The 24,379-nt window shown below is 39.4% G+C and overlaps 1 protein-coding gene across 1 annotated transcript; it reads right to left on the reverse strand.

The window, feature by feature from the left end:
- Positions 1-804: 804 nt before the first annotated feature.
- LOC148645070 (cytochrome P450 3A27-like) lies at positions 805-14,886 on the reverse strand. Its single transcript, XM_088613111.1, has 8 exons — positions 14,630-14,886; positions 13,071-13,184; positions 11,881-11,966; positions 11,660-11,801; positions 5,908-5,995; positions 2,501-2,768; positions 1,538-1,700; positions 805-822 (listed from the first exon to the last, which is right to left on the reverse strand). Exons 1-8 carry the CDS (start codon positions 14,810-14,812, stop codon positions 805-807), a joined length of 1,062 nt encoding a protein of 353 aa, XP_088469237.1. The 5' UTR covers positions 14,813-14,886.
- Positions 14,887-24,379: the final 9,493 nt, after the last annotated feature.

Consider the following 24,379-nt stretch of genomic DNA (forward strand, 5'->3'; position numbering starts at 1 on the left):
TGACATCTTAGATAATTAAAAATGTAAAACAATCAATGTTTACCAATATTTAAAGTATTTACAGGCATACTGTAAAAAACAATACAATGATGTCAGATATTGCAGATTACCATCGTTCGCTGTTGAACATTCATCCTTTTTAGACACCAACTGTACTGACAGGGATGAATGATAACAACGTTTCCTGTTTTCTTGTACTTTCAAATTTCTCCTTGTGACTTTTAGAAAAGAGTATTGCTGATTAATTTATTTGAAACTTGGTTTTAGGTGGCATCACAGTAAGAACTTTTGGATTATTTTGTATGACAGGTAAAAAGTTATCTGTGATCAACAAAAGAAAAGAAAGTCTTCTGTTCTGATTCACTTCCAGTCCAGCATTTATTCATCAGCCCTTACTGGAGTTCGTGGGACAAGCATTAAGTATTATGGGTTTTTTGGCTGAAATAAATTTATCTCAACAGGCACCTGAAAAAGCAATAAATAATAGCAGACAAAAACAGGGTATCATTTTAAAAATGCATTTGGAAAAAAACATAAGCAGCAGCAAACATTATGTGTAATAAATTATTGTATGGAATTAAATTTATATTTTAAGAATACAGAACCAAAAACCATTATTTCTGCATGTCTTGAAAGAACATACAGTATTGCTCTCAAGGATGATATACAAACTACGCCACACATTAAGTGAATTCTGATCCACAAAAAGATTTCTGTTAAAATAGCAAACATCAAAAAGCAAGATTTTGACAAAGACAACTGGAATGATTAATTTCCCAAGGTAGTTCTTTAAACTACTGAAGCTTACTCCAAGGAATGAGACTATCAAAGAAACAGTCCAAAAACAGTTTTTCCGTGACATTAAATGGAACCAAAATGAATGCTCACTGAAGTCAGTCTCATAGCTTCTTAATTTATTTTTAATTGTGATCTTTCTTGTGATGAGTCTACACCATTAAAAACATCCATTATTAGCATGACCAATTTGGCAAAATCTCAATAATTACTGACCACCATGGCACTCTTATGCAGCCAGCTAACTACTATTGGGATGGAAAATGACAAGCAAATGTACAGTACCAGAATCCTGTAGAGCCAAGTACTGAAAAGGCACAGCTACTACACAGACTGCAAGGCCATTAAAAAATGCTTGTGCCAGACATTAACATCTGAAGAATGTAATTAGATTAACACAAATATGAACAGAATAGGGCACTACAGTAGTTAGCCTTGCTGCCTTGCAGCACTGGATCCTGGGTTCAATCGCAACCATGAAATGCTATCTGTGTGTAGTTTTTGTGTTTTTGCGTGGGTTTCCTCCAGGTTGTCCGGATTCCTCCCACATTCCAAAAACATACTGTTAGGTTAATGGGCTACTTGGAAAAATGGACCATACTGTAGGTGTGAGTGCATGCATGTCTATGTGTCATATCTCAGGTGTACCCTGCCTTGCGCAAATTGCTTGTCAGGATAGGCTCCAGCTCCTCTGTGACCCCAAATTTAAAGAAGTGGTTAGAAAATAAGCACAATGACTCACCTGAGTCTCCTTGCAGGTTTCAAAACTGAAGCTTTGAAGCATCTGCACAACAGCCAGTTTCATAACCATTAGGGCAAACCTCATTCCAATGCAATTGCGAGGTCTAGTTCCAAATGGCAAGTAAGCATAGGGAGCCATGCTTTCCTTGTTGGCTTTGCTAAATCTTCAAACATACCAGGTAGATGATGAATTTCAGAATAATCCAGATAGACGTATATACATAATGCATTAAGCAGCATTTAGATTTTGATAAACTTGAACCTAACCAAACTAAGATCTGATCTCCTGAGTGGCTCAACAGGTAGACTGACACTCATGAATGTAAGTTTAGCTCTGTAATACAGGAATGCCGTGTTGCGGGTTTGTGCCCGCGTCATATCACTAGCCAACTGTGACTGTGAGTCTCCATGTGAGTTGAATTGGAATAGTCAGCTGGGGCTCTTTCAGTTCTTGGTATATACAGTGACTCTAGAGGCCTTCTGGGCACCTCTCTCTGCCTCTCCAGTCGACACTGAACTGGTATGGGGCTCTGGTGCCCATGATGTGTTCTATGACAAATAGATTGAAGTTAGGCAGATCGGAGGAGTCTGGTAACACTTCCTTAATATCTCCTTTGTGAGGTCACAAGGCTCACAGCCATGAGATGAGATTTGAAAAACACACAGCTGGTGATTCCAAATATCAGGTGGGTATAACAGAACAATAAGTGCCACTGCTAAATTAAAAGGTACACATGAAATCAAAGTTTTAACTCACCTCTGCATAACATTTTAAATGTCATGTGCGAGCACCATGAAGTTAGTCTCAGGTTTCATTAGACTACTCTATACTACTAGTTTACTGAATGGTAAATTGACATTTATTGCTGGGTTAAGAAATTGTAGAGAAGCAGGTGAGTAGGAAACTTTCTCTAACTGGAGTCTACAGTAACCCTCCCAAATAGGAAGTCAGGTGAAACGTCACCTTTCAGGCTTGAAGGCTTCAGGTTCTGTCCAGTGTTGCGGGTCATGGTGCAGAGCATACACTGGTACCATAACAAGGGTTCCCTCTGGGATGGTCACCCCATTAATCTCAACAGTCTTCTTACACATCCTCTCAAGACGGGGCACAGGAGGGAACAGCCTGAGAGACTCGCTGATGACCATGTCCAGGTATTCCATCTTCATGAGTGCTTCATATGTCACAGGAGCCTTGAAAACATGGCAGCAAGCAATTTGTAAAATGTTATTAGCTCATGTCCTCTTCCAGCAATCCCACTGTCAACCCTGGAGCAGCTACACTTTGGATTATTTTATATGTGAGTGTCTACATTGGTCACATGGCCAGGCTGTTGTCTATCAACTCAGATACTTTGAAGGCAAAACATAAGTTTATTATAAACATTTTTGTCATTGAGGTATTTAAAAACCTCTTCATATTTAATCAGTCAAAAACTGCCAAATACTAAAGAATATTCATTAACAGCCAGGAGCCTAGATTGTGGTTTAATTGTCAAAGGACAGTTCAAGAAAGGCTGCAGAAGAATAGTTTGTTGGTAAAACAGAAGTATTTTTAAAGAGAAAAATATGATCGAAACTCAAAATGAAGCAAATGCTAAATTTAAAACTTTTTCGCAGCTTTGTTTTAATTTCTCCCTGGCAAGATAAATAAACCCTTTGGCTGCTCAAGAATGTGCATGAATAGAGAAAAACACTGACTGTATTTTGACTATAAAGATCCTTTGTCAGGACTTATAAATACATTCTTGAAGAATTAATATTTCAATGGAAAAGTTCAACTGCATGGTCCTGAAGAGATTTAAATGTCAATTGTTTCCCTCACTTCTGTTAACTACTTTAACTGCAGTTCTATTGCTACCATAAAGTCATTATTAATGTTTCACAGTCTTATAAATTTTCCCGACATACAAAAACCCATTTTGATTTTATTTTCAGGAGCATATTCCATTTTCAGATGCCTTACAAATGGTTGCAGATACACATTTTCTGCGATTTGGACACAGTTGTCTCAATATGTTCAATAAAAGACAAACACACAAAAACAAATCTGTGTGCTGAACATTTAAACATCATCGTGTAGAGGTGTCTAAGTATTGTTTGTTTCATAACAACTTACTTTATCGGAAATGTCCATATGGTGCAAAATGTGCTTAGTCTGCTATGGAATAAATCTCGGTAAGATAACGGTACTGAGAGATTTTGTTTCCCCATGGAGACCAGCCCTGTTCTGGTGCTATTTCTTTACATTTGAAAGGTAAATCAATGCTCGATAAAGATTTTAGATAATGAGAAGAGTGTCAAACGAAAGGCAACAGTTTTACTCAATGGTGGATACTAGAAGACAGCTGTCAAGCCATATTGCTCAAGGTGATTCTCAAGAATCCTTCAACAAACGGTGTGGAAGAGATTCTTAGACAAATAAGCTACTAGCAACCAAACAAAAACAAGGGTTGAATATTTCTTTATGTTCTTATCTCACAAACATTTCAAGACACTTCAAGAAAGTATATTAAATATAAATGAAAAGTAAGAATATACTGTATTGTGACATCTCAGGGAACTGGTCTTGTTTCCTTTCAGTCCTTTAGTGTACAAGAAATGTTCTGAGACAATAGAGTCATTTAACCTCGATTAAGGGTACATTTATTAAGCTCTGACCGGCATTTTTTGTCCTTGACTAAACATACAACCAGGCAGCTAAGTTTTTTACTGGAACTAGAATATAATGCCTTTCCAAAATTAAAGTCCAACTTTTAAATCAGGGATTCTTGGTCTTGGATCCTTCTCTTACTGGTGCAACACATACACATGGATCTTCCCTCAATCTCCTGATAGCAGATACAGAAATCTAAAACCCTCTGCTTCCTGATCATTAAATTATGAAAAGACCAAAAGTCTTTCTTTTATTGGTAGCATTCCAGGTCAGTCCCAACAGTTTTCTGAGGAATTCGGTTCAATCATGACCCCACATCTTCTCCAAACCTATAGTTCTCTCACAGTATTTGCTCCTCATTAATATTTTTTGTTGTCCTTACCAAGACATTATGAGGACCTCAGCCTAGGGTAAAAAAGATAAGTGAAGAAAATGCAGAACCATAAAGCACAAATGCAGTGGTCAAGAAACAGTCATCAGGTCACTTTAAATGGATTTGTTTGTTGTAAAAACAAGTGTTTTACTTTAAATCACATGAAAGCAACATTTCCTGAATTGGGGTAACAGTATGATGGCACAATAAGGTTCTTATATTTTTATTTTTCTGTGTATTTTAATATACTGATGCACAGAACACCTATTTTTATTAGTTTCCTGTTTGTTGAAACAGAACATCTAATTTCCATTACTCGAGTGGGGCATGGCCAATAACTTAAGCTGTTCTTGCATTTATTAAAACCAACTTGAAGAACACCTTTACAAGGCTCCACAGCTGAAACGATGTGGTTCTTTTTTCTGTTTTCAACATGGAATAAACCTTTACTTGTTCCTTTGCAGCCCATGCATGCTGATGCAGCTACCTACTTGAACAACTTGATTAGAACCATTCTTTTTGGATGGAGTCTTCTTACAGAATTTCAATAAACTAACCCTGGCAATTTAACTGAACTCAAAAAGCAAACAGGGGCACTTGGCGTTCTTATGAACCCATGTAACCAATGCTCAATATTTTTTTTATTCCAAGGAAAAATCAATTAACCTATCTACTATTCCCTATTTAAAGAATCATGTGCCTAATAGCCTATGCTGCTAAATAAAGGCTTTCACTGTGCACTTAAATTCCACTTGCTATACCACAAATTTTGTTTTTTGCCTGTCAAACACTGGTTCTGATGGGAAGCTCAAATGCAACACCTTGACTATATATACATACAACCCTTAATCAACATACCACATAAGTTGTAACAGCATGCAGATAAAGTACAAGAAGAGAAAAATGAAAAAAAAAGGAAATGCAGGGAAATTTAAATACTTGGAAGATTAAACACTGCAGCACACCTGTTAGTATTGCTGCCTTGGAATCAATTCTGGACCTGTGGTGCTATCTCCATGGAGTTTTTATGTTCTCCCCATGTTTGCGTTGGTTTCCTCCATGTGCTCTGGTTTCCTCCCACAGTCCACGCTGGTAGGTTATTTGGGTTTAAGGAACACTGGCCCTGATGTGAGTTTGTTTGTGTCTGTGTATGCCCTGTGACAGACTGGTGCTCCATCCAGGGTGTTCCCTGTCTTGTCACCGTTGCTTGCCAGAATGGGCTCTAGTTCCCCCATGAACCTGAATTGGCAAAAGAAAAATGCCATCCACCAGATGGAAAATGGATGGATGGTTGGGAGTTTAAAATTAAAGGATTATGATAAATAGATGAATATATGTACAGTACCTTTGACACCTTCCTTTTGTCCATCTGTGCTTGAGTACTTCTCAGGAATTTGTGAATCCATCATCAGTTGCAAGAAATCCACTTGATTCTGTAAGGAAAAGTGCATAAACAGAAGTCATTCTCATATATATGGACCATACAGTATATAGCATTATATAAAGCAATCCCTTGCTATGCGTGATTTTATCTTGCACAGAATTGAGTATCTGCATGGAACTTTCTGTATACCATTTTGCCTTGCACAACGCTCAGTTTCTTAGTTCAAGAATAATAATAATAAATGTTATTTCATATACCGCCTTTAAAGGTGGCTTCTCAAAGTACTTTACAGAATGACAACAACAATAAATAAAAAGAATACACAAGATAAAACACAATTACAATACACAGAGGATACCGTGGATGGTGGTACTAAGTATAGTAGGAGAATAGGGGTAAAGAATGGAACCAGTTAAGTAAAGGCACTTCTGAAGAAGAAGGTTTTGAGTCTGGATTTGAAGGAGTTAAGAGAAGGTGACTGATATCCTTGGGGAGAGAGTTCCAGAGCTTGGGGGCAGAACAGAAGACCCTGCCACCCATAGAATGTAGATGGTCTTGGAGGACAGTTAGGAGACCAGAATTAGAAGAGCGAAGGTTGCGAGGTGGGGAGTGGTGCAATAATAATTCAGACAGGTACTGAGGTGCCAAGCCATGCAGAGCCTTATAGGTGAGCATGAGGTTTTTAAAGTCCACACGGAATTTGACAGGAAGCCAGTTCAAGGACTCCAGGATAGGAGTAATGTGATCACTTGCACAGGCTTGGTCAGGATTCTGGCTGCCTAAGTTTGGACATACTGCAGTTTGTCCAAAGTAGATTTAGATACCCCAGCAAGTAGAGCATTACCGTAGTCAATTCGGGAAAACACAAATGTGTTGATCAGCTTTTCGGTCAAGGTTAGTGATAACATAGGGTGTAGTCTAACGATATTTCTGAGGTGAAAAAAATATGTTTTGACAATATGCTGCACATGTGGGTCGAATGTTAAGCCAGAATCAAATATCACCCCAAGGTTTTTTAATTTAGACTGAAGCTCAAGTACAGAACCATCTACAGACAGGGTTACAGGATTGGCTTTACAAAGTTGATGGGGGGTGCCAATAAGCATGACTTCAGTCTTATCACAGTTAAGATGAAGGAAATTTTGAGTTTGTATGTCAGAGATGCAATTAGATAGAATAGAGACAGCCATATCAGTGTCAAGTTTGGTAAGGATGTATATTTGAGTATCATCAGCTTAGAAATGATAGCTGATACCATGTGATCTTAAAAGCTGACCAAGAGGAAACATGTAAATGCTGAAGAGCAAGGGGTCCAGTATTGAGCCCCGAGGAACACCAGACTTAACAAGACCAATTTTAGACCTATACCCATTAAGAGGGACAAAGTGACAGTGATCAGTGAGGTAAGACTTGAACCATTTGAGAACAGTTTCAGAAACTCCAAACACAGTCTCAAAATGAGAAAGTAAGATGTCATGGTCAACAGTGTCAAAAAAGCAGCACTGAGATCAAGAAGGATGAGTATAGAACCAGAATCAGAAGCTATTAGAAGATCATAAGCGACTTCGACCAGGGCAGTTTCTGTGCTGTGAAGTTGACGGAAGCCAGATTGGAGGGGTTCGAAAAGGGTATTTGCCATGAGGTGGTTATGTAACTGAAATATGACAGCATGTTCTAGAATTTTTGCAAGAAAGGATAAGTTGGAGATGGGGCGAAAATTGTTTAGATTGTCGAGAGCCATGTTAGGCTTTTTTGGTACGGGGGTAATGGAAGCAGTTTTGAGGGCCGCCAGTGCTCAAGGATTCATTTTTAATATTGAGGACAATGGGAAAGAGAGAAGAGAAACAGGACTGAAATAAAGTGGTGGGAATGAGATCTAAAATAGATGTGGTGGGTTTCATGTGTGTAACTAGTTTATTGAGGGATGCTGAGTCAAGAAGAGAGAAGTTGGGGAGAAGAGAACCAGAAAAGTTGGATAAAGAAGGAGGAGGTATGGAAATGATATGTGTAGTGGAGAGAATGTGATGCAAGATGTTGTCGATCTTGAAGGTAAAGAAATCTAGGAATGTGTTGCAAAGTTACGATGTGGCAGGTAATGTGATGGGCAGTCTGGCTTTAGCAAACTGTTGATGGTGGAGAAAAGATGTCTGGGGTTGTTATGGTAATTTTCAATGATGTGAGAGAAGTAGGTGGATCTAGCAGACTCTATTGTAACCTTATATTCAGACAAGTAATCTCTCCAAGCCTGATAATAAACATTTAGACGAGAAAGACGCCACCTACGCTCAAGTTTGCGGGAGACTGCCTTCATAGATCGCAGATGGTCATGTACCAGGGGGCAGGGTGAGAGAAGGAGATTGTTTGAGTTTTTAAAGGAGAAAAGGTGTCAAGGGTAGATAAAAGAGTACTGTCAAGTAACTGTATTTTGTCCTCTAGGGGGTCAGAGGAAGAGAAACAAGATAAGGAGAACAGAACAGAATTTGCAAACCTTGGGTGATCAATTGATTGACAGTTGTGGAAATTTACAGAACGTGAGGGGGAAGTGTTAGAAACAGGAAATTCCAGATTGAAGAGAATAGCTAAGTGGTCAGAGAGGCCTAGATCAGGGGAAGAGCAGTGGGAGACAAAAGAGTTGTTTGCCATGATTAAATCAAGGGTGTGTCCTTTGTTACGTGTAGGGATACAAACTCTGAGTATGATCAAAACATCCCAATAGAGAAAAGAAGTCTTTAGCCAGACTGGAAGATCTTGAGTGAATGTGTATATTAAAGTCCCCTAGAATAAGGATCCTTTTAAACTTAAGGTATTAAATTTAGAGTAAATCAGACAAGTCACCTGAAAAGGTGACTTTGGGTCACCTGAAAAGGCTGGGTTTGGGTGGTCTATAAACTGTGGCAATAATAGTAGATTGGGGGATAGAGACATTTAAAACAAGACACTCAAAAGGAGAGGGAGGAGGTGTAGTAATGTGACTTAAACTGTAAAAAAGGTTGTAAATAAGAATGATGCCCCCCCTCTGCCTCATCTTAACGCGCTCTACCAACATACTTTTGATATTGTAACGCAGCGGGGGCTCAGGCGGGCGCCCTTGCCGCATCTGGTCGGCCCCATCCCGACTGGAGGCTCGAACCCGGGACTTCCGCATCTCTCTGCAGCGACCTAGCCCCGTGAGCTAAAGAGAGATCTCTCCACAGCCCAGTAGCTGTGGTCCTGCTATCACAGGGAAGGGCGGTGACGTCACCCGCTCTGGTACGCCGGCTCTTACACACAGTGCTTGTCGGCCGTAAGCGTTACACTCTCCCCCGCTTAAATCGCCGTCCCCGGCGAAGGGCTATCCCATCCCACTCTGACACCAATGTAACGCAGCGGGGGCTCAGGCGGGCGCCCTTGCCGCATCTGGTCGGCCCCATCCCGACTGGAGGCTCGAACCCGGGACTTCCGCGTCTCTCTGCAGCGACCTAGCCCCGTGAGCTAAAGAGAGATCTCTCCACAGCCCAGTAGCTGTGGTCCTGCTATCACAGGGAAGGGCGGTGACGTCACCCGCTCTGGTACGCCGGCTCTTACACACAGTGCTTGTCGGCCGTAAGCGTTACAATATCATCCGCCATTTCAATAATTGTATGAGTGAAGGAACAAGTAATAGGTTTAATCCATGCGAAAAAAAGAAGAAAGAGAACACAACGTTTCGGCCGTGGACCCTTCTTCAGGTGTGAAGAAGGCGCCACGGCCGAAACGTTGTGTTCTCTTTCTTCTTTTTTTTCAGCATGGAACAAACCTATTACTTGTTCCTTTGCAGCCTATGCATGCTGACGCAGCTACCCACCTGAACTACATTGTATGAGTGACTGTGTCTTTCAGAGAGGGCAGCAGGTCGAGCGATTTAGCAGCTTTTTCTCCACACATAATACGTGTCAGCTCTTTTGCCAACGGTAAATACGGTTCTTCAAAAATAGTGTGGGGCTTACCTGCTTTAGCAATCCACAAGCTTGCATTTTTCCCCGTTTCAGGAGTCTGTCTCAGAAGTTAAAAGAAGTTTTTATTTCATGTGCATGGGAGCGAAACACAGACGATCTGTGTATTTTTCTCAAATTAACCTAGAACAGTTCTTAAATATTTTTCTGTTATCTATCACGCTTTCCTGTGCTCACAAGATTACCAGGGTTCCTAGCACGCATTTCTATGCATTCCTGTGTTTACAACATTGGCATTGTTCCAAAATCACGCACATTCTCCTACTTCTCAATTTGCTGGAGATAACTTTTTTTAAATACAATTGGTCACTTATGTTCAAAGCACGCATTCCTATAGAGTGGTATAGAATTACATTGTAGCTTTGTGTCCACTCAACTATTAGCGCGCGCTGTATCGTAGTACGTAGGCTGTGTATTCGACATGTCTAAAAATAGAAAATATGAAAACCCATCCCGATTTTTCAGCGCCCACAACAACGTTCCAGGGTCATATGGCGTACCAGCAGTTTGAGAACCACTGGTCTAATACATGCCACTTGACCCAATATACACATCTATATATACACATCATAGAAATAAAGGTAAGAAATTATATCATAGTAATTTTAAAACTATCCATATAATATTTTTTCCAGAATACACTGATTTTTTACTCTAATGTTATTGTTTTACAATGTTGTAGATCAAAAAATGTTTGAGGGATTTGAATAGTTTGAATCGTGACTTCAGTTCTCCTAACCCTATTTTTCCCCATAAGGTCTTAAGTTCGCTTACCACAAATGTACCTACCAAAAAGGTTTACAGGTATGTAACACTCCCTATTGGCAAACGATTGCTGTATATAAATTTATTATTTATGCACACACAAAAAAAGTGTTTGCCTTTTTCACAACTTACATTAGGACTTACATCTTTATTTTTTGTTGTTTTTCATACTGCTAACAAGACATTTCATTGCCAGCAACTACTGCTGCACGCTGTATTGTTGTGCATTTGATAAATAAAACGTTAATTTGATTTTGATTTGATTTGGAACATTATTTTCACAATCTCCCTTTATCTTGTGAAAGAATTCGTAGAAAAAAAGTCATCGCTGACTGAGGGAACAGGCTAAAATTCCGCTTGTCCAACAATGGAGCAGTGAAAGGAAACAAAGCTGTAAACAGTAGAGACAAAAACAATCAGCACTTCCAATAAATAAGAACCATCAACAATTGTATATTTTTTCATATGATGGAAAACTACTCACAGGAATTTTTCCAGTTCACCATACAGCTGCATTTGTAACATTTTCTCATTAACTCAGGCCTTTACTATAAAGTCAGTTCTATTAAATACATTGAAACATGTTGACATTAAATATACATTTTATAAAAAGCAGAGCAACATTTCCCTCATATTTCTTCACTAATACATTAAATTGTCAATATATGAGAAAATAAACAGTTCAGCAGAAGAGGTGCTGCTGGGGAACTGTAGCAGTGGTGACAAGATAACCTGTAATTCTGCAGTAATAAGAAAAGTCACGTTCAAAAATAGTGGTAAACCGGAGACTATTTTGAAACTGATGTAGACTGTGGAATGACAAAAAACTACATATCTGTGTCAGAGAAAACTACTCAAACATTCATCCCATAAGAAATCAAAATAAGCTCAGCCTTCACCAACAGTACAGTATAAAATATACGTTATATCCTTTGAATCCATTTGTGTACAAGGAGTGGATAAAAACATACTTCTTATAATCGGAATAGGGCTAAAAAGCTGAGCTTGAGTATCTTCTTGACATTGGACACAAAGGGGTCATCAGGGTTGTTGAGAGAGTCAATGGAGACACTGAAGGAGGCGCTGGTAACAACATCCATGCTGTAGGGTCCAATGACACTGGCAAAAGCAATATTAGCCTACAGTTTATTCATTGTGTTATGTATGGAAGGATGTAAGCAAGATCTAAGTTACTTACTCTTTAATTTGGACAGGCAGACTTCGGTCTTTCTTATGCAAGTTTGTAACCAAAGTGTCAGCACACTGCTTTGCAATCGGAAAAACCTGTAAGAGAAAGCTTCCTTCATGATCACCTCCAAGAATGCAAGACCTGCACATCAAAAAGTAATGCTGTTTGATGACGGGAAACCTTAAACCGCAAAGTTCTATCTTACAGTGCCTGTCAATATATTTGCCTTTCTAGCTGACATGTGCAGGCTTCTCTATTTCCTAACTGAGCTTGCAGGGTAACAGATATCCATGCATCACCTGAGTTGTGTCAGGCTTATTGTTTTTTTACACATAGGTGTGCTCAGTGAGGACACACACCTGCTTTGATACTGTTCCATTGTGAGGGCAAGCACAGATCTCCCTGGCACCCAATCTTCCTTTGTCTAAAAGAGCCACCTTGATCTAAAAGAATACTTAAAGGTCTGAATAAAGGACCCTTGTACTTCCTGGAATTCAGTGATTCACGACAAGTATGACTTTGCTCTGCCTGTTAAAATACTGATTTATTAAGCAAGACTAATCCATAACTCATTCTGTTATATGATGTGTTTTGTTCTTATTTGATTGGGGTTATGAATAAATCTGGAGGTCACTGTATGTATTAATTTACAGTTCAGAAAAGGTGTCATACATAAAAAAATTAAATGTTCTTAGGCTCTAGCTGACTTTACATTAAAACGAAACAGTATTACAAAAGGTGAAAACCTTTACAGAAATAAAGGAACAGAGATTAATTCCAGAGCAAAAACTTTATTTCAGTCTTTACTGCTTTGTTTATCTCTGCAGACTGAAATAGCTCCTCCATCTAAATCACAAAATTGCTTTATCTCCATACCAGTCTGAGACTTTATTGACATAGCTCTCAGAATTCAAAACCCAACTAACAAATGTTATTTAGCTGGATGTGTCTATTTCTTTTAGCTTTGTGACTGATTGCTTTTGAATGAGAAGGAGGCTCTAGGATGAAAAACACTTCTGCCAATAAACTAATTAAAGTTATTGCACTGCTATAACCATAATTTTGGCCAATACCATGCATGAACCGATCAGTTGGTGTAAGGTTATTGCTGAGTCAATCTGAAAATATAGTTTTTAAAAATGACGGAGACATAATGCTCCATGCATTTTGCCATCAGGCTCAAGGCAAAAAGCAATGACCTCTTTCAGGCGTCCACTGGTAAAGGATGGTGAAAGAACACTACGAATTCTTTTCCATTTCTCATCTTTTACCAATGAAAGAGCATCATACATAGGTCCTACCAAATTCACATCCTGAAATGAAATAGGGTGTGCTACAGTCACAAAAGCAATGGACTGACAGAAATGAATCATTGCCTCTTGAACTGTTTTTGGATTGAACAGCTGTTTCATGGATCACAAAAACAAATGGTCTGAGTAAAAAGTAACATTTATTACCAGATTAATAATGACTGTAACCAAGTTGGTATCTGCCCAGATATGTTTTACTGAAAGCATTCAAGCATTGTATTATGTGTTAAATTCTATATAATACTACATTAGAATAATACATTTCCTCATCCAGAAATAAAATAGGGTGTGCTACAGTAACAACAGCAACACACATGTACATTAATATAGAAATCTAAAATATAGAAATTATCCATTGCTTCTGAACTGCTAAAACAAAGCTTGATAGATGTTTTTTACTATACATGTATGTTAAATTCTGAAAAAATAACTTATGTATCATAAGCAATTTGTATAAATGGAAATGATAAAAAAACAACTCACAGTTCAGGCAGTGAGAATAAAATCAACTATATTGTTAACACAAAGTAAATCAAATTTAACTGAATTTAGGAACAAAACCAATATTAACAATATTACCAATATCTAATATTAACAATTTTGCCAAAATCGTTGTACTGCCAGGATTGCATCTTCCAAAATCACTGTGATCTCCTCTTACAGCCATACATTTTTTACATGACCCTAAGCATGCTAGGATGTTATCTGCTCTATTAGCAAATGCACCATGCCTGTGTGGAAGCCCTGGCTTTCACTATACTTGATGTCCATTTACCCAGGTGTTTCTATTTTTTGTCCATAACCTGTAGATTCTGATATGTTTAGCAAACTAGTAAAATTCTCATCGGATTCCAAAAGAGGAGGATTAACAAACACTGTAGAACCTACAAAGAATCTAAATATTTAGATTTAATTCAGGACTGATCTAACATCCAGCATATGTTTTTTTAATGTAGACGAGTGCTGTGTTACATGCAGGCAACACAAAATATAAGTATAAAATATAGCAAAAGATATTGTTGCTTTGGAATCAGAATAGAAAAGAAGAGCAATTAGATACCTTCCTAGATTCAAAGGAAAGTGCTATTCTGACAGTCTAAAACTATTAAATCTTGATCTGAGATGACTACAAGGAAACCCTATTCAGCTATACCAAATCCCCAAGCTAGCTGTATGGACTTCAGAATTAACAATGTATCATGAACCAGAGGACACATACAGCAACTAAAGGGACACCAATGGTTGTGGGTGTGAACAAGCTACCAAGGCATTACTTCTTTCAAGAACTGGCTGGAAGAGATCCTTGGATGCCTTGGCTATTAAATACCAAACAAGCTAGATGGGCTGGGTGGCTTTCTCATTCGAAAACTGTCTGCTTTTCTCAATGCTGAAAACTTAGTAGTAATAGCTAAGATCTAGAGACATAACAACAAACAGATTTGACATACTATTCTGTTTGTAAAAAAGGAATAGCACTCCTTCACCATAACTGTTTTGATCATTGCAGTATCCATGATAGCCAGTGTAGGTCTCCTGCCCTCAAACATCCTGGACAGTGAAAGACAGAAAATGCAAGTGAGACCAGTGAGTAAATTGAAGTATATTCCAGATGTCAAGTTCTTAATGTGCATCAATACTCATATTGTAGAACAGTCTATCAGCATCTTGATCAAGCAAAGACCTAAGAATTGTATTTGTTGATTTTACCTCTTAAAGAAGATTTTAAACTCTTAAAGAAGTTCACATTAAACACCAACTTGATAAGATGGGTTCTAGTCCTCTTATCAAACATGTCTCGACAGGTTCAAGTGGCAAAATGGTTATCTGATATACACTACAAGTCTATTGGATCACCAAAGGGTTGTTTTATGTCACTAAAGATTGTAAGAGCAAATGCACAGACTCTTAATTACTTTTTCTGATGACAACACTGGTCAGCTTACTAAAGGACTCAGAAAATTATCATGGGCTGTGACAGTGGGAAAGGAATTCCCCACTGTACACCACTAGAGGGACTTCTAGCCGGCCCTTCTCTAATTAGTTCAGCATGAGAATGTATATCAGCACACCCTAGGTCTTCTTTAGAAACGCTATATACCACTCTCACGCGATCTCCCTGGGTTCGCCTCAGAACCACGGCACTAGTTGTCAGACTGCAGACGTCCATTTCCACTCTCTTATAGAGATCTCAACCATCATGTAGAATTTCATCATTCAATTCAACTCAACTTTGTCATTATACTTACACAGGTGCATAGTATAGTGAAAAGTGTTTCTCATTAGTCACTCAGGTGCAGTATATAAATAGAACAGAAGATAAGACAATAGACAGTAACACAATAACAATAACAGTGTAATCAAAACTGTGCAAATTCACAAACAGAGAAAGAATACAACAGGACAAAAACAGTGCAAAAATAATTCAGGGAACAGTGCAAAAATAGTACGGTGATTAAAAAATATTACAACTAATACAGTTTTAAGTACAATTTTGGCTTACATTCAATTGTCGTGTATGTAGTGGCGTTGGAGTACAGTCATTGTGGGTACAGGAAGAAGTTAGGAGAGATCATAGTATGATGGGAGGGAGTGGGGGCGTCACCAGCTTGATGGCTCTGGGGAAGAAGCTATTTTGGAGTCTCGTTGTGTGCGACTGGAGTGTCCGGAACCTTCTGCCAGATGGTAGGGGGACAAACAAGTTATGACTGGGGTGAGTGGGGTCAGACAATTTTGGTGGCTTTTTTCAGACTTCTGGCGTTGTAGATTTCCTGGATGGATGGTAAGGCACTGCCTATGATGTGTTGGGCAGTTTTGACCACCTGCTGTAGTGCCTTACGGTCAGATGCGGTGCAGTTGCCGTACCAGACTGTGATGCAGCTGGTCAGTTTGCTCTCCACCATACATTTGTAGAAGTTAGTGAGGATCTGTGGATGCAGGCATATTTTCTTCAGCCTTCTCAGGAAGTACAGCCACTGTTGTGCTTTCTTGATGAGACTGGAGGTGTTGAGTGTCCATGTGAGGTCCTTAGAGATGTGAACACCTAAGAATTTAAAGTTATTCACCATCTCCACCGCAGACCTTTCGATGTATATGGGGGAGTGGACTTTTCCTTGTCTCCTGAAGTCAACGATCAACTCTTTGGTTTTGCTGATGTTGAGACATAGGTTGTTGGTTCGGCACCAGTCTGCAAGTTGTTTTATCTCCTCCCTATATGCATTCTCATCGTTGTCAGGCCCACGACTGTGGTATCGTCAGCATACTTGATGGTGTTTGTGCTGAACTTGGCAGTACAGTCATGCGTGAACAGGGAATAAAGCAGTGGGCTGAGTACACAGCCTTGAGGGGCACCAGTGTTAAGGGTGAGCATGTTAGAGGTGAGGTTGCCAATCCTGACAGTCTAGGGTATGCTGGTGAGGAAATCTAGGATCCAGCTACAGAGGGTGGCATCTAAACCTAGAGCCCTGAGTGTGGTAGAAAGTTTTATGGGTATGATGATTTTAAATGCTGAGCTAAAGTCAATGAATAGCATTCTTGTATAGGTGTTCCTTTTATCCAGGTGAGTTAGTGTGGTGTGTAAAGCTATAGAGATTGCATCCTCCGTGGAGCGGTGTGTGCAATAGGCAAACTGGAGAGGATCAAGTGTTTTTGGAATGCTGGCTTTAATGTGTGGAATAAGTAGTTTTTCAAAGCACTTCATTATGATGGGGGTGAGTGCAATAGGGCGGTAGTCGTTCAGGCATGTGGGTGCTGATTTTCTTGGTACTGGCACAATGGTGGTCGTCTTCAAGCAGCTAGGTACAGTGGCCTGGGCCAAGGACAGGTTGAAGATGTCAGTACAGAATCTGCCAGGCACATGTTCTGAGTACCAGCCCAGGGATATCATCAGGTACAGCAGCTTTTTGTGTGTTCACTCTACTTAGTGATTTCCACACATCTAGCTTGGATAGTGTGGGGGGTACGGGGTGGCAGGGGAGTCAGTGGTCCAGGTGGTTGGTTCAGGGTTATGAGCTTCGGAGCATGCATAGAAGGTGTTAAGCTTGTTTGGAAGAGAGGAGTCAGTAGCGCTTACAGGGCTTGTTTTGTTCTTGTAGTTTGTGATTGTATTTATGTCTTGCCACATGCGTCGTGGGTTAGAATTGGTGTTGTAGTGGTGTTCTATCTGGGATTTGTACTGTTTCTTGGCAGATTTTATGCCAGCTCTTAATTTTTTCCTTGCCACTCTCAATTCTTCCTCATTACCAGATTTGAAGGCTGCATCACGGACTTTGAGCAGGGAGCGGATCTCAGTGTTCATCCAAGGTTTTTGATTTGGGAGTTTGCGTATCTTTTTAACGCTCGCCACATCATCAGCACATTTGCTGATGTAGCTGGTGACTGATGATGCATACTGTACATGTCAATATCAGTGTGGGATCCGTGGGAGGCTGCATCTTTGAACCCACTCCAGTCTGTGCACTCAAAACAGTCCTGAAGCATTGATTCTGCCTCTTTGGTCCATGTTTTTACACTTATAACTGAAGCCTTGGTGCGTTTGAGAAGTCGTAGGCTGGGAGTAGGAACAGGGAGATGTGGTCAGATTGTCCAAGAGGGGCGTGAGGTACTGCTTTGTAAGCACAAGGTATATTAGTATAAACAAGGTCTAGTGTGTTGTTTTCATCATTGCTTGCAGGCTATAAGAACCCTACTTAGTAACTACACGTCAGCTCTCTACCCTAGTTTAAGGTATCAACCCTACACCAGTGAAAAGGCAGCCACAAAACCCACACTGTTACAGGCCCATTCTAAATTATTTTACTTAATGTTAAATGTGTCAAAAACAAAAATATGGAGTGTGTGGCTCATCCCCTCCATTGTGAAATCACACAACTCCCATCCAGGGGATGCCTCTGTGTCCCCGGGTATAATAGTAATAGACTCATGGAATCTTTCATCCCCTCTGCAGTCTCATTCTCAAATAATGTAAAATAACTCACATGTTCCAAAACACTGCTATACTGTCTTTTTGTTGGTAATGTATTTGTTGTATTATTGTAATAGACTGTGCCTTGAATCAGATTTCCCATAAGGAACATTAAAGTATGAATTGAAAATTCAGGATTGGAATTTAAAAATTTTAAAATAAAACACTATCAATGTTTTATCACCTTACAGGCACCTCAACCCTGTACCGGAGCTTCAGTGTTCAGGTGTTCCCCTTACCAACAGCTCCCCATGCTTACAAGAGCTCAGGAGGCAACAGCTCATGCTGTGTTTCTGCAGAGAGCTCAGACCCACTAATCTCACCCTACCCTCAGCCCAGGCTACTGCCTGGAGAATACTGTACAGTGCACCAGGAGAATACTGTTTGCAGTTGGCTAGTAACATCACCCAAGAAAAAAAAGTTAAAAGTGGTAAAGTTAGCTTGAAGTTTGAAAATGATTTTGGCACACCTGTAGCATTTTTCACTAAACTTCCTAGAGTTACGGAAACACTTTCTTTGTGTACAAAGTACATTGTGAATGTTTTCACAGTCTTCACTTGGTCGTTTTTAAGCCATTTTTTTACCACACAAATATTCTTATGTCCACATCTTCGCAAGGGAAACACATACTGTACTGTAAAGCCTTCAACCCAAACACATTTTAAAGACCTCGACTTGTGAAAATTTTCACAGCCTCTACATAAAACTATCAGTATTTTGTAAACCTCAGGTTTTTCATTGATGCATAATTACACACTAACTGGAACACTGGGGGACCGCTGTGTACACATTCACAACGTGAGAAATACTGCTCAATAAGGGTTTGTGCAAAAAAACCTGTATATGACCATAGGAAACAGAACAGCGCAGTCTCCAATTACCCAGACTGTAAGCACGGGAGTAAAGCTTTGTTTGATTTCTGAAACCCTTTCTTTATGTCCTGTTTTCATTCAGGTAAGGGTCAACTATATACACAATACTGCTGACAGCAGGACAATTCCTATTCTTTACTCAGCAGCTTATTAAAAACAGCACCCATGATGTTCAAACCAATTTTTTACACAGAAGACTGACTCAGCTTTGCCTTGTGAATCTCTTTTTCTTGTGCTTTTATTTAATGTGGCACTATGCACTGGGATAGGGGGATGCTGTTCACGAGCCAATAGCATTTAAACCACTGCACCCACAATGCTGCAAGTAAGTGTTTTTACACACTAAGCAGGTCCTCTGACCTTTCCAAGCCTTGCTTTAGGTTGTGAAATCTTTTTTTTTTTAAATATTATTTTTTTTCAATACAGCACCATTAGACATGCAATTCACTGGGATAGTGGGGTCTTCTTCATGACTCAATAGCTTTTTAGGCATAACACCCACGGTGCTGCAACTACGCGTTTCACACACTAGGTAGGTCCTCTGACCTTTCCCAGCTTTGGTTTGGGCTGTGAAATCTTTATTTTATTTTTTTTGAAGATAGCACTACAGGTAATATACTAGAATTGGGGGTCTTCTTCATGACTCAATAGCATTTCAAGCACAACATTCACAATGCTGTAACCAAGTGTTTTACACACTAGCCAGGCCGCCTCACCTTTTACAACCTTGCTTTGGGTTGTGAAACTATTCCTTATTTTTAAATGATTTTTTCAATACGGCACCATTGGACAGGCAATACACTGGGATGGGGGTGCTTCCAGTAATTTCTGGGTTTCCTGTGTTTTATTTCAGTTTCACATTGGTTCTGAAAGTTAACAGTTATGCAAGACATACTGTTTTTGGGCATATTGAAACTGTTACTTAGCTTTCTTTCTGAGGGGAGTTATCCTGAGAAAAGATGTACTTTTCTTTCCTGTTTTCTTGATTTTCAAACATAGCTATTATGCTATGCTGTGCATAGTGGTGGCTGTTTACTTATCAATAGTTCCTGGAATCTAAAACTATTAGAAAGGTTACAAACAACAGGAGGTCATTCACTCAATCTGGCTAATGTAGTAGTTGATTATATATTAATCGCAGGTCCTTATCCTGCTCCTTTTTATAGAAGCCCAAGTAAAATGATCAAAAACACAGCTGGACAGTGGTTGAAGTTGACCCACAACCGGCTAAAGAACTGCCCCTTGCTGTTTGTATTAAACCTAGTTCACTCAGTAGTTTAAACTAAGTATAAAGTGCTATGAAGGGCAATGTATAAAGATACTCTCATGTTTTTATCTATAGTTTTTAAAATCTTTTAAATAATGGATGCTCCTACAGTTGAGAGCTCTGCATAAAGGACCCGAAGAATCTAAAAGCTTCACAGCTCAAGGGCAAAGTATCCATAGATTTTGCCAAAGCTATTTGAATCAAATGGCGTTTTTAATTCCTTTTTAGGAACATATTTGTAGCAAAAAAAAATATGCCTGGGGGCGTTTTTTTACAGCAAGAAATGATGTTCTGTCTGTACAACTGAAACATTTTGGAGTACTTTCACAATGCTTTTCTGTTTTAATTAATCCAAACATTTCTGGCTCCAGCATGCCAAACAACATGGTCTTTAACATCTTCCCTGAAGACATGGTCTTCCCCCCTTTGTTTTAACATAACTGGATAGAACACTGAATTGCATACATACAGTGCCTTGCGAAAGTATTCGGCCCCCTTGAACTTTTCAACCTTTTGCCACATTTCAGGCTTCAAACATAAAGATATAAATTTTTTATTTTATGTGAAGAATCACCAACAAGTGGGACACAATTGTGAAGTGGAACGAAATCTATTGGATTTTTGAAACTTTTTTAACTAATAAAAAAAATGAAAAGTGGGGCGTGCAAAATTATTCGGCCCCCTTGCGTTAATACTTTGTAGAGCCACCTTTTGCTGCGATTACAGCTGCAAGTTGCTTGGGGTATGTCTCTATCAGTTTTGCACATCGAGAGACTGAAATTCTTGCCCATTCTTCCTTGCAAAACAGCTCGAGCTCAGTGAGGTTGGATGGAGAGCGTTTGTGAACAGCAGTTTTCAGCTCTTTCCACAGATTCTCGATTGGATTCAGGTCTGGACTTTGACTTGGCCATTCAAACACCTGGATACGTTTATTTGTGAACCATTCCTTTGTAGATTTTGCTGTATGTTTGGGATCATTGTCTCGTTGGAAGATAAATCTCCGTCCCAGTTTCAGGTCTTTTGCAGACTCCAACAGGTTTTCATCCAGAATGGTCCTGTATTTGGCTGCATCCATCTTCCCCTCAATTTTAACCATCTTCCCTGTCCCTGCTGAAGAAAAGCAGGCCCAAACCATGATGCTGCCACCACCATGTTTGACAGTGGGGATGGTGTGTTGAGGGTGATGAGCTGTGTTGCTTTTACGCCAAACATATCGTTTTGCATTGTGGCCAAAAAGTTCGATTTTGGTTTCATCTGACCAGAGCACCTTCTTCCACATGTTTGGGGTGTCTCCCAGGTGGCTTGTGGCAAACTTTAGACGAGACTTTTTATGGATATCTTTGAGAAATGGCTTTCTTCTTGCCACTCTTCCATAAAGGCCAGATTTGTGCAGTGTAAGACTGATTGTTGTCCTATGGACAGACTCTCCCACCTCAGCTGTAGTTCTCTGCAGTTCATCCAGAGTGATCATGGGCCTCTTGGCTGCATCTCTGATCAGTCTTCTCCTTGTCTGAGCTGAAAGTTTAGAGGGACGGCCAGGTCTTGGTAGATTTGCAGTGGTCTGATACTCCTTCCATTTCAAGATGATCGCTTGCACAGTGCTCCTTGGGATGTTTGAAGCTTGGGAAATCTTTTTGTATCCAAATCCGGCTTTAAACTTCTCCACAACAGTATTACGGACCTGCCTGGTGTGTTCCTTGGTCTTCATGATGCTCTCTGCGCTTTCAACAGAACCTTGAGACTATCACAGAGCAGGTGCATTTATACAGAGACTTGATTACACACAGGTGGATTCTATTTATCACCATCAGTCATTTAGGACAACATTGGATCATTCAGAGATCCTCGCTGAACTTCTGGAGTGAGTTTGCTGCACTGAAAGTAAAGGGGCCGATTAATTTTGCACGCCCCACTTTTCATTTTTTTATTAGTTAAAAAAGTTTCAAAAATCCAATAGATTTCGTTCCACTTCACAATTGTGTCCCACTTGTTGGTGATTCTTCACATAAAATAAAAAATGTATATCTTTATGTTTGAAGCCTGAAATGTGGCAAAAGGTTGAAAAGTTCAAGGGGGCCGAATACTTTCGCAAGGCACTGTATTTTTATACATGTAATAAGGAATACAACGATTAAAAAAAGACTTGATTTTTCGATAAACACTTCTGTGTTTCCTTTTTGTATTGCTGTTGGATTCCTTTTCCCTAGTTTACAGAACCAATACTCCTGCAGATAAACTAATAGTCCTTCCAATGCTTTGTTTCTTTCAAATCTATCACTACATTTCCTGTTGCAAAACCTACCACTGTGACATTGTGCATAACATACCCTCATCAGACCAGGGTTGCAAAATGTACATATCCAGATATCTGAAAAAATGGCCAGATATCAGAAAGAAAGGCTTCTCATATCAAAGTAAGGTTGTGATGGGTCAGTGGGTGTGCCTAGTGTGTAAAACCCTTGGTTACAGGATAATGAGTATGGTTGTGCAAAAGCTATTGCCTTGTGAAGAGCATCCCCCCATCCTCATGTACTGCCTGTCTAATGGTGCCGTATTGAAAAAATCATTAAAAAAATAAAGAAAAGTTTCACAACCCAAAGCAAGGTTGTATAAAGTGAGGGGCCTGCCTAGTGTGTAAAACACTTGGTTACAGTATTGTGAATGTTGTGCTTAAAAAGGTATTGAGTCATTAAGAAGACCTATCTATCCCAATGTATTGAATGTCTAATGGTGCCGTATTTAAAAAATCATAAAAAAAAACTAAAAGAGGTTTCACAAGCCAAACCAAGGCTTGGAAAGGTCAGAGGACCTGCTTAGTGTGTAAACACTTACTTGCAGCACTGTGGGTGCTGTGGTTTAAATGCTATTGGCTTGTGAACAGCATCCCCCTATCCCAGTGCATAGTTCCACATTCAATAAAACCACGAGAAAAAGAGATTCACAACCCAAAGCTGTGTCAGTGTTCTGTGCAAAAAATCATGGACATCATGATTTGAACATCATGGGTGCTGTTTTTAAAAAGCTGTTGAGTTAAGAATAGGAAATGTCCTGCTGAATGAAAACAGGAAATAAAGAAAGGGTTTCAGAAATAAAACAAAGCTTTATTCCCCTGCTTACAGTGTGGGTAATTGGAGACTGTGCTGTTCTGCTTCCTATGGTCATATACTGCACGAGTTTTTCGCATGAAACTATTGAGCAGTATTTCTCGCGTTTGAACGTACAGTATGTACTGTATGTATACAGCGGTCCCCCAGTGTTCAAGATGGTGCGTAATTGCGCATCAATCAAAACCCCCGAGTGTCAAAAAAGAACAATTAGCTCACTGATACGTTTATGGAGGGGTTGCGAAAATTTTCACAAGTCGTGTTCTTTAAAATGCATTTGGTTTGAGGGCTTTCTGTATTTCCCTTGCGAGGATATGGACACAAGAATATTCGTGCGTGGTCAGAAAAATGTCATAAAAACGACAAAGTGAAGGCTGAGAAAACATTTACAATGTAGTTTGTACACAAAGCAAGTGTTGTCGCAACTCTAGGAGGTTTCGTAAAAACGCTATAGGCGTGCCAAAATCGTTTTCGAACTTCAAGCTAACTTTACCTCGGTCTTTACCGCAGTAGAAAAAAAACCCGGTTCCCGGGTCATTCCCGGTTGGACCACATGAGAAACCCTAGTGAACTGTTTTGAACACAACAACAACTAAGATTTCTCTGGAAAAAGTGAAAAAATGTCAAGGGTAAGATTTAAATGACCTGTATCAGTATATAATAGCAGTTTACTCAAATCAAATACATTAAAGAGTTCATCCCCATCTGCCGCTTCACCGTGTTTTGTCAATCACCAAACAAAACAACAGATACCAGTCTGAAAGAACCCTACAGTAAATGTCATACGTACAGTATTTAAAATAACTTAACTGACTCAACGATCAATTGAATGTTCTGCGTTGCTGATACATAATTCACGATAAACAACTGAATAAACACTAACCTCCACCTGTACGATACTCTTTAAATAATTCAGGTAGTGGCAAAACAGTAACTATGTGTATAACCATTTCATAAATCAAATTATTTGTTTTATAATATTTAAGTAACTTGAA

The sequence above is a fragment of the Lepisosteus platostomus genome, chromosome 19 (genome assembly GCF_059453375.1).
Source record: "Lepisosteus platostomus isolate fLepPlt1 chromosome 19, fLepPlt1.hap1, whole genome shotgun sequence".
Lineage (NCBI taxonomy): Eukaryota > Metazoa > Chordata > Actinopteri > Semionotiformes > Lepisosteidae > Lepisosteus > Lepisosteus platostomus.

What these genes read in the sequence shown, in the direction of transcription:
- LOC148645070 (XM_088613111.1), bottom strand. Translation starts at nt 14,812, where the DNA reads ATGCACATTAAGAACTTGACATCTGGAATATACTTCAATTTACTCACT. An exon ending in CCAGTGGACGCCTGAAAGAG is followed by an intron (nt 11,967 to 13,070) that starts GTCATTGCTTTT and finishes TTTCTCTTACAG; the next exon opens with GTTTTTCCGATTGCAAAGCA. An exon ending in CTGCCTGTCCAAATTAAAGA is followed by an intron (nt 11,802 to 11,880) that starts GTAAGTAACTTA and finishes TGCTTTTGCCAG; the next exon opens with TGTCATTGGACCCTACAGCA.